Below are 15,888 nucleotides of genomic sequence, written 5' to 3' on the forward strand. Positions count from 1 at the left end.
GACTTCATTTTTTAAAGTTACAAAAACAAATTAATGCTTTAATGCTTAACACACTTTTGTCTAATGGAGACAAGGAATGGATTTAGCTGACTTCTCCCAGTAACTTTTGCTGACTTATAATTGAGCCACTAGAGAAGACCTTTTCAATAGAGTGATACAGATGAAAAAGTCAGTGAGCTGTATCTGCTTTACATTAGTTTTGCAGAACTAAAGGTGACTCTCTTCATGGGAGCAATCCCAAGTTTGTGTGTGTAACCACTTATACTGATCTTGCTTTCTGTTCAACTATGGCAGAGGGTTTAATGTTTACAAATGGAAACATATTTTTCTGAATTGTGATAATAACTTTCTGAATACTTAAGATTCCCTTTAATTTATTACAGATATATGTACTTTCTCCTAAAGATGTTTCCTTAACTATGACTGTCCACATTGAAATCATTGTCATTTGTATATCAAATAAGCTGCTCACCAACATTGTGCCCCAAATAAGCTTCTCTGTTAGTCTCCAAGACCTTACCTTCTGTATCACCCCAAACCTTTTCTTTCTCTTATGATCCTTCAGTCCTTGGCCTGGCAATTTGGCCAGGCAAAGGGCGCGTGGGAAGGACATCCCACGTGGAGGGACGAGGATGTTGAAAGCCTCAGAGCTGAGAGAGAGCACAGCACATTCTTGGAGGAATGATGTCAATAGGGTTCAGGGAAGGTTTCCAGAACATGCCCTTTTTAATTATGTAAAAATTGTCTGTATGGTATTTAACTTGACCTGAAATTTTGACGCAAGGGTACCTTGCAAACAACCTGTTAATAGCGCTACCATCATTGTCAGTCAGGAAGCCAAGGAGAATAATTTCACCTTCCAAATTAAAAACACTCCCAAACACTCCCTTTTCCACCAAGAGCCATGAGGGCACTAGGGCAGAAAACACATTCAGTTTTTTTTAGCATTGGCTGTTACGCAAACATGCTACAAAAACTTGAATTAGTTTGCAAGAAAAATCCCGTTAGACCGTTTCCAGAGAAAACAGCAATGCTTTGAGTCACTTTGAAAGTGGATTGGCCCATCTCCCCCAGAACACGACATTCTAAAAGCATTTTTGTACTAGCAGCGTTAATGGAAATGTGCTGTTCTCTGGGTTATTGCCATAGTTAACTGCAAATCCCACAAGTGGTTTAAGACAATCCCAAATATTTCGATAGCTTAGACACCACTTAAAAGTTTAGCTCAACAGGGTCACTTTCCATTTTTCATGGCAGAAATGAGGCTTCCTTTGACAGACCATATTTCTGCAGCACTGTTAAATGGTGGCTTTCCATAGCAGCGTGATTTATGGCCTGCCTCTAGGAAGGACCACGTTAGGTGTGGGATAGTAAAAAAAAAAAAAAAAAAAAAAAAAAAAAAAAGTCTATCTCCACTTTGGAAGAAAAATAGAAAAATAAGTTTGCAGAATAAACTTTGTGCCCCTCCTTTAAAAAAACCTCAAATATTTCATTTTTAAGTAAGAAAAAATAATTATGAGACTTGGAGTCTTATTTTGTTTTAGTTAAATCCCCCTTTCCTATAATCATGATCAATTTCAGTTATCAAATACTGATCTTGGCCAAGGCCGGAGGAGAGCTTGAAGCCAGAAGTTCAAGGCCAGTCTGGGCAAATCGCTCCAAAAAAAAAAAAAGAAAAAGAAAAATAGCTGGGCATGGTGGCATGTACCTGTAGTCCCATGTACTTGGGAGGATGAGGCAGGAGGATCGCTTGAGCCCAGGAGGTCAAGGCTGCAGTGAGCTATGGTTGCGCCACCACACTCCAGCCTGGATGTCAGAGCAAGACCTTGTCTCTAAAAAAAAAAAAAAAAAAATGAAAAATACTGATCTTAAGACAGCAATTCCATCTCTCATGTTCTTATATCACAATATCACATGATGAATTTTGTTGGCAAATGGAAAAAAAAAAAAAAAAAGCCAGATTCAAAAAGTAAAATTCTAGCTTGTGTCCCAGAAAATGGGGATTTCATCTTGCTTTTGGGGAGTCATTGAAAGACGTTCTCCCTGCTTGGGGAAGGATAGAAATCCTCTGTCCCTTGTCTCTCCCCTTCAGGTCACTTTTCACCACTGGGGGCTTTCCCTGGTCTAATTCTCATGCCTGCCCACTTCCTCTCTTACTTCTTCCTTCCTTTCAGCTTTATTTGGGATCTCATAAAGGCCTGAGTCTTTCTTGAAAGGAATTTGAAAAGAACCACGCACAATGACTGCCATTTCGGGATGGAAACAGTATTTCAGGGCACACGCTGTGTCTCAATAGAACTCTCTCTACGGTGTTTCTTTTTCTTCCCCTCGTGGTTCACAGGAACCTTGGTTTGGGAAGTGAGCCAAGCCAGTCTTTTGTTCTTATTTTTACTTATGATAATAGAATATTTTCAGTCTGCAGACTTCTGCAGAGTGCATGATTAATAACAAGGGTTGAGACCGGAGAAGTGCTAACAACAAGGCTATAATTACATTATGGGTTTTTAGTGACAACAAAAGAAACCATGGGAGAAAGCTCAAGGGACATAGGACCTCTTAAGCACACTTACCAAAATTGTACAGCCACGTCAAACTTCCAGTTTCTAAACGCCTTGTAACAAGAGATGGCAGGGATGTAGTGTTTTTAATCAGAGAAAGAAAATCCTCAAGTTAAACACTCACCCTTTCAAAATAATTATCTGCCTCTCATTTTGATGGCAATGGCCTAATGGTATCATGGCTTCAATTTCTCATGTAGCTGTTAATTTATGTTTAATGCAAAACACAATTTTATACCTTATTCCTTTCTTCAAACTATAAATAATCTTATTTTGCTCATCACCAACTGCATATGTCTTATTTTCTTGGCCTAGTTAGATACCCAGTAGTAGAGGAGATATATTTTCATTTGGGAATAATCCATTCCCTGGTTATTTAATGGTATCATTATTATTATATATACATTAATTCATTCTAAGGAGAAATTTGCATTCATTGCAGTCTACGAATCCAAGTTGCCTCATGCAATATAGTATCTTTTTATTTTAATCCCAAATTGTCAGGTGCCCGTCTTTTCAGCAGGCCTGTATGTCATGAATAAAGCTTTCCCTTTGATCAGGCAATACACAGAAAATTGTGTTTTGGAGAAGCAAGAGGAAGAATAAGGGTATGAATGCCACATCAGCTGGATTTCAATCCCATTAGTTCTTACTCATCCCATGACCTTGGGCAAATTACTTAACCTTTCTGTGCCTCTGTTTTCTCATCTGTGCAATGGGGATGACAGTACTTCCAGCTCATGGTGCTCTTTGCAGATGTAATGAGATAATGCACGGACAGAGCTGGGATCAGTGTGTTGCACAGGGCACCCAGGTGGGGTCAGTCTTCTTTGTATTAATTACGACTGGAGCTCCCTCATGCTCTTATTGGTTCAGAAGGACATTTGAGAACACAGGACTGATTCACCTCTTGATGCCTGGCTGTTTATCCCACAGGATCATTGATGGACGTGATCTGATGCCCCTGCTTGAAGGAAAAAGCCAACGCTCCGATCATGAGTTTCTCTTCCATTACTGCAACGCCTACTTAAATGCTGTGCGCTGGCACCCTCAGAACAGTGAGTAAACAGACCTTTCCACGCTCCTCATGCTCCGTGCAACCTATGCCATGGGAATAGATAAAACTAAAGGGTAAAAAGGTGGCTCTGCTCAATGGAGGCCAACAGGTGCCTCAATGTGCGCCCATGCTTTGCTTTGTCCTCTTTTCCCTCCTCCTCCTCTCTTTTCCTTCTGGTCACATAGTTGTCCAGGTAGGAGGACATCAGAAGGCCATGTCATTCACCCACCTGAACACCACCCACAGCTTCTCTATCCCAGCAGAGAAAGCTCCCTGTTCTCAACAGGGCGCTGTGGCCGGTTGCTTTATTGCATGCACAGCTGCCCAGCTTCACTTCCTAGCACTCCTCTCACACTGAAGAAAGCAGCCCCTGTGCTCTGTGCATTGCTGTGCTTACACTTGCAGGCTCTTCTCCTGGAAGGATGTCTTGCCTCATCCTTCTTGGAGGGTACTCCTCAATGCCCCCCAGGCCCTGCTGAAATGCCACCTCCTCTGCATGTCCTCAAAACATGCCCCTCACTCTTCTAGCAAGCCACTAAAGGCTAGAGAAGGAATGAAGAGCATTTAAATGTTTATCTGACTTACTTTCCCAGCCTAAAGATGATGGATCGTGACTCACTGCATCTGTATTTTGTGCGTCATGCATATTTGCTACATTTAGATATTTAAAGCAAAGTTAAAATGTTCTTCAGTTCTATCTCATTTTCTGAACTGGGGCTTCTTTTAATTGTGCAATTGAACAGGATATCTTGTGGGTTTTCTAATACTTGTTTTATAGTGGCATTTCCAATTAGCATACAGGAACAAATGGTTTATAATCTTAGGTGTGGTTGTTGATTTTTTATGGCTGCATAGTATTCCATGGTGTATACGTGCCACATTTTCTTAATCCAGTCTATCATTGTTGGACAATTGGGTTGGTTCCAAGTCTTTGCTAGTGTGAATAGTGCCACAATAAACATACTTGTGCATGTGTCTTTATAGCAGCATGGTTTATATTCCTTTGGGTATATACCCAGTAATGGTATGGCTGGATCAAATGGTATTTCTAGTTCTAGATCCCTGAGGAATCGCCACACTGTCTTCCACAATGGTTGAACTAGTTTACAGTCGCACCAACAGTGTAAAAGTGTTCCTATTTCTCCACATCCTCTCCAGCACCTGTTGTTTCCTGACTTTTTAATGATTGCCATTCTAACTGGTGTGAGATGGTATCTCATTGTGGTTTTGATTTGCATTTCTCTGATGGCCAGTGATAATGAACATTTTTTCATGTGTCTTTTGGCTGCATAAATGTCTTCTTTTGAGAAGTGTCTGTTCATGTCCTTTGCCCACTTTTTGATGGGGTTGTTTGTTTTTTTCTTGTAAATGTGTTTGAGTTCTTTGTAGATTCTGGATATTAGCCCTTTGTCAGATGAGTAGATGGCAAAAATTTTCTCCCATTCTGTAGGTTGCCTGTTCACTCTGATGGTAGTTTCTTTTGTTGTGCAGAAGCTCTTTAGTTTAATTAGATCCCATTTGTCAATTTTGTCTTTTGTTGCCATTGCTTTTGGTGTTTTAGACGTGAAGTCCCTGCCCATGCCTGTGTCCTGAATGGTATTGCCTAGGTTTTCTTCTAGGGTTTTTATGGTTTTAGGTCTACCATTTAAGTCTTTAATCCATCTTGAATTGATTTTTGTATAAGGTGTAAGGAAGGGATCCAGTTTCAGCTTTCTCCATATGGCTAGCCAGTTTTCCCAGCACCATTTGTTAAATAGGGAATCCTTTCCCCATTTCTTGTTTTTGTCAGGTTTGTCAAAGATCAGATAGTTATAGTTGTGTGGTCTTATTTCTGAGGACTCTGTTCTGTTCCATTGGTCTATGTCTCTGTTTTGGTACCAGTACCATGCTGTTTTGGTTACTGTAGCCTTGTAGTATAGTTTGAAGTCAGGTAGCGTGAAACTTAGAATTACAGTAATATTCCTATCACTAAGATACCTGGCAGTCAATGGTAAGTGGTGAGCAATTTACACAATTATTGTATGTTCTAGAGGTACCTGTTGAGGCTGGACTTTCAGTTCCTTCTTTGGAGGTAAAATGAAATTCCCCTTTTCTCTAAGGGGCTTTGGAGCTCTGCTTCTAGAACCTAGGACTGCCCCCCCACCCGCCCCAAAGGAGGGGTGTGTAATAACCTCCTAGTTGCTAACTTCTTCTTAAACTTAGGGTGATTCCATTCCATTTTCCAACAAATCTTTGTCTCTTCCCCACTCACCTAGCCAATTTACCCAAGACTTATCATTTAAAGAACAGCCTCTCTTTTATTTTTACAACTTTTCCATGAAATTACAACCTTTCTATTAGCCACAGAAATCACACCAGGTTTATGCTTCAGAGTTTCTCCTTTAAGTCTGGCAGTTTTCTCATGATATGTTCTAGAAGACAAAAAAACAACAGAAACATGGGCTTGCGATTTTACTTCTGGAAGCATTTTATTCATATATCTCATCCATGTGGCCACAATTCCTAGTTTCCATAAGAATACTCCTTCTTTTTTAGATCAGTTTATAGCATCAACTTCTGAGCTTTGTAATAAATGAGAGCTCAAGGACTCTTAATTTCTTTTTATATGGAGCCGGCAAGAAATGTGAAGAACAAAGTTTCTGTGACTACTGCATGTTCGAATAAGTCTGTATCATGTCCTGAACCTTGCAAAATTGTATTTTAATAGAGCCAAATCCCCAGTTAGAGAAGCGGGAAGGAACATATTGGATCAGAGGCTGGAGGAACACATTATGTGGAGGAGTAAAGAGAAAGGGGACAGGAAGAGACAGAAAATAGGAGTGAGAAAAACAAGACCCAGTTTCTGATAGGCAACTGGCCCCGGGATAAAATTTGCTTCTTAGACTCTGAATGCAATTCCTTCATCTCTTCTGCCTTGAACTGGTAACAAAAAAAGGAGAAATCACAGTATCTGAAGGCTAGAATCATTTATCGAGATAAAGGACCTCAGGAAAACAAGACGTTTATGAATCATTTATGATTTATTTTTCAGATGCTATCTGAAACTCAGCAACCATATTTGCTGTCTTGGCTTTTGTGTATGGCTTCATGTTTAGTCATTTTGTATTTTATCTATTCATTTTTCCTAGAAATATGTATTGAGCACCTACTGTGTGGAACATATCGTCTTAGCGCTGGCATCTGTCAGTGAGCAAAACAGACAAAGTTCCCTGCTGAAGAGTAGCTTACATTTTAGAGCATGAGGCACTGCTAGCTGTACAATGTGCTGGGAATACAGGGATGCGTAAGGAAAACGTGACTCTCATCCATATGGAGCTTTCTGTCACCTGGGGAAGACAGATCTTAAACTAGTAATAGTTGAGTGTGATTGCATAGGTCATCTCAGATAGACTTTGGTAGGAGCTTGTCAATAATCACTAGACTGTGGAACATATTCCATGAATCTTAGGGATAAGAGGGTTGTCGCCTGACCTCAGAATACTTTATTAGAAAATAGAAAAAAAGAAATGTAGTATTAGGGTTTAGTAGCAGGCAGTGGTATGCTGGAATCAGCTCCTGATCGTTCAGAAATCTTGCCAGCTTGTTGTTAAACCATTGTCTGTTTTCATTTGGCTGTGTTGTGGGTGTTTACACCACGGCAATTGGCAAACACAACAAATACAGGTTGCCTTTCTCCCTCAGAGCCCTAGATTAACAACAGTTTGTTGGTATCAGTAGAACTGACTGCAGATGTTTTTAAGATGCAGTTTACCATTTGTCTTGATTACTTAGAGGATTAAATGTTATAATTCCAAACTCATGAAATACTGATTTTCAAAAAACTTAATGCTAGGATTTCATTTCCACCCTTTTAAAACATGAATCTCTTTTAAAATTTATATATAATGTCTTTGCTATAATTTAGTTGTCTCAGTAAATTGAATGACATAATTTAATTATGATCTGATATCATTATTCCTATTACATTTTATAAGAACTCATGAAAGCATGATTATAACATGGATAACTTTTCTTGCACTAAAATAAGAATTTTGAGTTAAAATTTACCATTCAATGGGTATGAAAAATTTTGGCTTTAATGTTTGACATATGAATTAATGTTATTAAAAATTCACCACAATGACAACTTGATTTTATGGATGGAATTGATCTTAGAGGATAGGTGGATACTTGGCTCCAGGATTTTTAAGCTGATGACTGTAGTCTGTGAGATAAATATTCACATTAATGGAGAGTCCCCAAACCAGCTGGTCATACCAAAATCCATGGGATAGCTGTAGATATATTCTAGAATGCAATGCAATATAGTACATAATTAACAGCTTAAAGCGTTTTGTACAGACATATATGGAATCTTAGCATCATGTAGACAAAAAAGTCACATATATTTAAAATGTCACACTTTAGTCAGAAACGGGATCTCCATGAAGCTATAAAAATTACTTAGGGGAACGGGGCACCAATACCATTCTTTCCCTAGGAGAAGGATGTAGACATCCTCACATTGGACTAGCAGAGTTTCATAAATCCTGGCTCCATTTTCTATTCAAGTTTGTTGGAAACTTTTTCCCAACAACAAAAAATAAATAAATAAAGCTTTATTTTAAAAATGACAATACTAGGAACATTTGAATGATTCTCTTCTAGCTATTGTGAAATATACAATCAATTAATGTTAACTGGTGATGGGTATCCCAATTTCCCTGATTTGGTTATATGAGTGTTTCAAATGATCACAGGTACCCTGAAAATACATACATTGAATATGCATCAATAAAAAGTAAATAATTAAATAAAATTACAGCAAACAGCCATAAGGTAATGGAATTCATTCCAAAGGAATGTGTTCCTTTCCGGCTTTCTGAAAGATACCTTCATTTCAAAATAAGAGCTCAGTAATGGTTTAAAATCAAAACCAGCTTACCGTGGTAACATAAAGAAAAATGCTCGCATGGCTCACTGTCTAGCATTTTCATTTAATTAAAAAATTAATTTTGCCTCTAAAACACACCTAATAAAAGAGAAGAAATTCTCATAACAGCCACTTATGAGTTAACAGCATCAGAAAGGCAGCACTTGGCTTTCATCATCACTAGTAATTTTGGTGAGTACTTGTCAGATGCCCTTCCTCATCTGATCCTCAGAATTAGGATCTAAAGTGTCAGAAATGAAATATCGAAGGCTGAAGCTGACCTAATGTGAGATGCAGCATTTCCAAATTTAAGCTCACCAGGATCTATCCTGTGTTTCAGCTGACCTTATGAAAGGACATATTTTCATCCTACTCTGTAACTGTTGTAGCAATTAAGAAAAAGCACATATATGTAAACCATTTCGAGGATAACTTTTAAGTCTTAGGATTTATTTTCTCTGTGAACACTTCAAATGCTGCATTGCCACAAGCTTTTAATAGTTCAGGCATGCAGCTATTATTTCACTCATGTGCCTGTGAAGCCCAGTACAAGGTACAACATTTGTACTTGTAATTGTAGCAACACAGGATGATGGTGTCCTGGGATGAACAGAATTTGCTTTGGAGATCTAGGAAAAGGAGTGATTTATGAGGTTAGAAAAGATTTCATTGAACTTTTAATTTTTTATTAAATTTATTTTATATCATTATCATCTAGACACATCAGTAACAGCTTAACTTCCCCTAACAGTCATTTCCAATAGTGGAAAAAAATCACCACATAAATAGATTTTGTGTTTTCCAACATAGCCTATTAAACATATATTTTCTTATGGAACTTCATATTACCTTATAGACAGTATCAGACAATATTTGAGATAAACGTTCACTTTTCAACCAAAGTTGTAGTATGTCTGATCTAAGATTACACTAATACTGTGGAAGAAAAATTCCTGGTCATTACTTTTGATAATTTGCTACAATGCAAACTTACTTCCTTATAGAAACAAAGTAAATCAAAATTGAATTTTCTTTCTTGAATACAAAAAAAAAAAAAAAAAAAGCACCAAAAAACTTGGTGTGGCTGAATGATCAAATGCCCTCTTCCATCTAAGCTTGGCACCCAGCTTATTCTGATATTTTTGCCAGGGGTCACTTCTGATCTTTTCCCCTTGCATTCTCCGTCCTACCGTTTCATTGATTTTCTACAGTATTTTACACATCTCTTTTCCCTGACTTCAACACGGGGTGTCTCTCAGTTCTCCCGAAATGTCTGCTTATGTCTCTAACCCCCCACCAGATTTGCTTTCATATGCTCTCAGACCTGGTGTTTTCTAAATAGACATTTTAGTTCTAACCAGGGCATGCAATATTTAGCAATTTTTTGTGTCTTCCTTACTTTCGTATCTTCTGTACAAAAATGTTTTGTAGGTGGTTATAGACGTTTCCGTTTGTTAATCTCATGTTCTTGAAATTTGTCATCTCTTTTTGTGATCATTATGTATCTTTTGAAGACATGCTTGATGACAGTAAACACTGATGTTTGTTGCATATTTACTGTCTGCCGGACAGTTTGTCAAGAACATTGTATTTGATATCTCATTAGAAGAGATTATGATTATATTAGTTTCAGATTTGGCTGTAACAAAAAACAATAAAAAAAAAACAGTAGTTTACATTAGAGAGAAGTTTATATCTCCATCTCATGGGTGACATCCAGAGGCGAATGGTCCACAAAATCTCTGGGGTGCAGAATCTTTCAAGCGGCTTTTCCACCTCCTGTAGAATGTGACAGCTTCATCTTCATGGTGAATGATGGTTGTGTCTACCCTAAACGCATACAATGGCGGGACGGATGGGAAAGATGAGAAGAAAAAAGTGCATGGCTACTACTTCCCAAGGAAGATAGTCAGACTCTTCTCAGAGGCCAGAAGTTGGTCACCTGTTCACACCTAGCTTCACAGGAGGCTGCAAAGGAGAGTTTTGTTACGGGTGTTCAGGTACCCAGAGGAACACTCAATGACTGTGGGAGGCTGGCGGATCAGCTAGCTATCTCTCCTCCCAGTGTTATTTTTCCCAATTATAGATGGGGAGACAGAGAGGTAGAAGGTCGCATTACTGGCATACAGTTGCAAAGTTGATGGCCAAGTTGGGATTTGCAACCAACACCATTTGCTTTTGAGTCTGTCTCCCATTAATCGAAATGTCTTCCCCTAAGACAATATGTTCTTTTACTCACAATTATAAATCATGATTCCTCCACCTAACCGTGTATCTGGACATCTCTGTGCCCCCATGCACTGAGTCCACGATTCATCCACATCCTCTTATTCCCCAAATGTGGACATCCTTGGCATCATCAGGTCTCATACTCCTTCCACTGGCTCCATGCCTGGTCCTCGTCCTCTCAGCTGCCCTCCTCCCTCTCCATGAATGTTCTTTCCTGGGGGCCAAATGACTTATGCCCCCTGCACAATTCCTGATGACTGCCCATTTTTGACACCAAGCAATCCCAAAGCAAATGTACTTCCAAGCTCTCTGCCTTCCTCACTCCGTTATCTGCCATGATCAGACAGTAATCTCCAGTGCCTTACAGTAGTCTGTTGGTCCTTCAGGCTGGAGGTGGTGCAGAGCCATTGTGTGATTTCAGGCAGGATGCTCCGGGTAGGTCCCGAGGGGACTGTGGAGTGTATTTGGCTTCTTGTCTGCTCACCCTGGATTTCATAATGACAGCTGGTTCCTCCCCTCTCTTTCCATCCCTTCCTCCTAATAACCATCATCTCTTTTTTTTTTTTTAATTTATCCAACAATTTTTTTTTTTTGAGATGGAGTTTTGCTCTTGTCGCCCAGGCTGACATGCAATGGCACGATCTCGGCTCACTGCAAACTCCACCTCCAGGTTCAAGCGATTCTCCTGTGCCAGCCTCCCAAGTAGCTGGGATTACGGGCGCCCACCACCACGCCCAGCTAGTTTTTATATTTTTAGTAGAGACGGGGTTTCACCATGTTGGCCAGGCTGGTCTTGAACTCCTGACCACAGGTGATCCACCCCGCCTCCGCCTCCCAAAGTGCTGGGATTACAGGTGAGGGCCACTGTGCCTGGCCCCAACAATTTTTTATTGGGCCTCTATTCTATCTAAGATACTAGGCACTACACATTTAGAAGATGTGGGAGATATAGTCCCTGCCTTCAGAGAGGAAATAATCCAGCCAGAGAATTGGAGACCTCAAGTGTTGACTGAGTGATGAAAAGTGGTGAGAGGAACAGAGGAAGACTGGTGACTTCCAGCTGGGAATTCAGATGGGTTCATGGAGGAGAACACAGCAGGGGTTTGAAGGACAGCTAGAATATCAATATGGAGGCAAGGAAGGGAAAGTGAGGGAAGAGTCTCATATACATCCTACACCCACTTTGTTCCAGGTTATATATTTCTGTCCCTTAATATGCAAAACCCAAGGCTTGGTAAAAGGGAGTATTTTGTCCTCAAATACTCAGGCATCAGTTGGGAAAGCTTGTGTTGCTCTCAAATTGGCTGGCTGTGAAACAGATGCACCCAGCCACCAGAGCTGCTTCCTCATCCTTCTCACTGTTGTCGTATCGTGAGCTCCGGTACTGCCAGCTGCAGGAAGCAGGCAGAACTTATCTACTGTCATCGATTATATATCAGCCAAGGGCTGAATAGTTAGGGGGTTTGTGCTATGGTAAACAGATGGCAGTGAACCTCAGGGGTCAGAAACAGAGCTTGGGGCCAAGATGCTTTTGGTGAGTGTGCATGTATTAAGTTAGAAGACACATGATCTATGGAGGCTCAGGTATGGACACACTGTAAAATCTTTGGGTGTAAGAAAAGATTTGAGGCATTAGTGTGGGGTGTCTGGATGAGACTAGGGTAATGTATGGAACAATTTTTTAGGTGGATCGCAGGAGTAGGAGGGCACCATGGGATGGGTTTTCAGACATCAGTTCAGTGGATGACATTAACTTTTCTGTAAACTTACTGAGGGGGCAGGCCTAGGGTTCTTTGTGTGGGGGTTCCTCACAATGGAAAAATGGAACAGTATGTGAAATGGTTCTTGAGGAACTTCAAGATGGCAACAGAGGTACATGCTGCCAAGACTGAAAACCCAAAATATCTGTGTATACCTTCTATGATATATACATGCAGTCTTCCAAGCACCCAAAATAAATCTCGCCAAAACTACCAGTTGAACATCATTCATCAAGGGAAGTTTAAATCTGAGTGATACATGAAGAGCCACTGTGTTGAAACCATGTAGATTTATTAATAGTTTTCCATATACTTTAAGAATCCTTAGCAGAAAAAAAATGTCTTACGACATGTATTACAGTAGCAACAGAATGAAGGGCAGATGGAAACTGAATTGTTTCTTGCGTAAATTGGCTGCAGCTTTCTGTTCACAGCTAACTCATGTATAGTCTCTACTATAGACCCAGCCTCCTTCTGACAGCATCACATATAGGAACCAATTTTTAATCCTCAAAGCAATGCTACCAGGGAAGAACTATTATTATGAACATTTAACAGAGGAGCAGACTGGGACACAGAGAGGTGAGAGCAGCTATGCCCAGCATCACATATGTAAGAAATTGCAGAGCTCGGGGTTGAACCTAAACTATTGATGCTCAGAGCTACGCCCTTAATCAAGTCAGTGGCAGGAAAAACCTTGGCCGAAGCACCTGCCCTCTAGCTAGTGCATTCTCTCTCTCTCTTCCCCGCCTACCGCCGGCACCCGCTGCCCCTCCCGGGACTCCACTGTCTATGCAAGTCTCACACAGCATCAGGCTAAGAAAGGCAAATGCTCTTTTCTAAAGACATTGCTATCATCCTAGAACAAGAGAGTCTTCGGGCCCCTGGCACCACCCCTTCTCCATCATATTTGTCCTGGAAGAGCACAGCAACTCTACCTGTCTCTGCTTTTTCTATACTGCCTATGGATCTTTGGTGCCTTTCCTGTCCTTTAGAGCTGTTCATTCATTCATGCAGTTTATCACCAAGCCTTGGGACTTGTGAGGATTGTCTGTCTCAGTCCAGCTTCTGGCTCATTTTATCAAAAATAAAGTTTGTCTTATTTTATAGTTTAGCTCTCAGAGGGTTCATGTGTAGGGAGTGGCGAATTTGTGCTATGATAACCATTAGCCCTGACATTTCAGGGGCTCAGCCCAGCAAACATTTATTCTCACTCTTGCTGCAGAACAGAGCTTGTCAACCTGGGTACTATTGACATCTGGGGCCAGATCATTCTCTGTGCTGGAGGCTGCCCTGTGGATTCTAGACTGTGGAGCAGCATCCGTGGCCTCTCCCTACCAGGTATCAGTAGCAAGTCTGCCCCACTGCAGCTATGACCACAAAATGTGTCTTCCGACACGGCCAGAGGTTCAGGAGATAACTGTGTTCAGTGCCTGTCATGGTGGGAAGGTGGGGGTCTAGGAGGAGAAGGTTCTGCCATCCATTTGTCAGGGACCACCCTGACAGAGGCCCCATCATCTCGAGTGTCACCAGCAGAAGAGACAGCTCCTCTGTGCTGTGGCTGGGAAAAGACATACCACATACTGCTCACGTTTGGCCAGAATGGGCCATGCGGCCTTTCTGACTTCAAGGAAGCTGGAAGGTGTTCTGGAGCGCTTGAATTACTCAGGGTTTATTATCCCCAAAAAGGAGGTGTAGTCTTGTTTTTGTGGCCTCAGAGTTCCAGGTTGGGGGCACCTTGCTTTAGCTGCTGTGGGTTAGAAGCAGGGGCCTTAAGGGCACACTCACGTTGTGTGATGCCTCTGAGTGTCTATCATGCGCGCAGTGTCTTTACTTGTGCCGAACAGGCTTTCCAGACCTGGTTTTGTTTTGTCTCACGTGATGGCTCTGAGACTTCTGCAAGACAGCAGTTTAAACATTCAGAGAGGCCTGGAAATGAGTGTCCTGGGGTCTGGACTGTGCCGAGCTGTGTTATGGACTGTTGTGACTGCTCTAAGTAGAGAATTCAGAATGCAAGATGTGAGAGGCTTGCGTCACTATGAGAAGCCAGAAGCACTTGGGGCCCTTGGGATAAAGACAGAATGAGGCCTTCGAGGACGTTGTTAAAATTTGTAGGCGATGTAGGATGACCCTGTTCCCGGACCAAACCGAGGGTAGGACTGCTATTTCTCGCAGCCCAACAAAAAGATGCAGATGAACTGGGGAGAAAGAGAGTTTTTATTTCTGTAACCGGTTACAGGGAGAAGGCCTGGAAAATATTGCCCAGACCAACTCAAAATTGCAGTTTTCCGGAGCTTATATATCTTCTAAGCTATAAGTCTATGTGTAAGTGTGCATTCATCTAAAGATATAAGTGATGAACTTCTTTTAATCTATAACCAAGATCTGAGTCCTGAAGACCTTCCTCTGGAGCCCCAGTAAATTGGCTTAATCTAAATGGGTCCAGGCGCTGGGGTGATTACCCTTATCTTGTCTCCTGCTAAATCATGGAGGTTTGGGGAGTTCCTTCAGATCTCCAGTAAACTTGTTTGTGGAGGTCTGGGGAGTTTCTTCAGACCCCCAGTAAAACTTGTTTAATCCTAAACGAGTCCTGTTAAGAATCCTTCGTTATCATGTCATGCTTCAAGGCCCAGGAGAGGCCTGGGCAAAACTCCTGATGGGCTTTTGTTCCATTCCAGCCTTTGTATGAGGACACTGGCTCTTTCAGCTTTTAATAGTAACTTCACCACTCGGTCAGTGCCGAAACAGATGTCATGGAGGCCTGCGTTAGTGAGACCTGGCCTGCCACAACCCGACTCCAAGACGTTAAGAGGGAGCTTGTGCTAGATACTAATATTGATTTTAAAAAATATTTTAGTACATAACGAAAGTTCTGGTTTGCGCCCTCTCTATTTTTGTTCTTGGGGAGCACATGTGCTCATTTTCGGGGCTTCCGTGCCAGGGCTCCCACTTCCCGTGGCTGAGTCGCTGTAATACGAAGTAATAGAAATCACAACGTCTCTTCTGTTCCAGGGTCAGAAGCCCCTGTGGTCCCCAGGCAATCCCAGGGAACCCAGATACCTCTTTATTTCTCTTTGTTCACAGCTTAGTTTATTTTTAATAAGATAGCTGTTTTAGGATCCTATGTGGAGGATGTTGAATCAGTTTCTGGCTTAGGCATCAACTTTTTCTCACTTCAATTCTATTTGCCTTTTTGTCAAATGACAATAAACTTTCTTCTCTCATGAGTTGAGTCACATTGTTTAGTGGTGATTTTATATAAAAATATGTTTCACCAGATGGGTGATGATTTCCTAAGCATTTTGTTCTAGCACAGTGACATAACAGTGCTATATCATATGTCATTGATATCTTTGACCATCACTTGTGACA

At 41.0% G+C, this 15,888-nt stretch overlaps 1 protein-coding gene across 4 annotated transcripts in view; it reads left to right on the forward strand.

Annotated features, from left to right (window-relative positions):
* STS (steroid sulfatase) overlaps window positions 1–15,888 on the forward strand; it is a 205,907-nt gene that overhangs the window by 183,331 nt on the left and 6,688 nt on the right. For all 4 annotated transcript variants that reach the window (XM_063803877.1, XM_054676418.2, XM_016943073.4 and 1 more), the window contains one exon: window positions 3,495–3,616. In XM_063803877.1, coding sequence (XP_063659947.1) covers window positions 3,495–3,616 — 122 coding nt within the window. The remainder of the gene's footprint in view (window positions 1–3,494; window positions 3,617–15,888) is intronic.

This window comes from Pan troglodytes, chromosome X (genome assembly GCF_028858775.2).
Source record: "Pan troglodytes isolate AG18354 chromosome X, NHGRI_mPanTro3-v2.0_pri, whole genome shotgun sequence".
Taxonomy (NCBI): Eukaryota; Metazoa; Chordata; class Mammalia; order Primates; family Hominidae; genus Pan; species Pan troglodytes.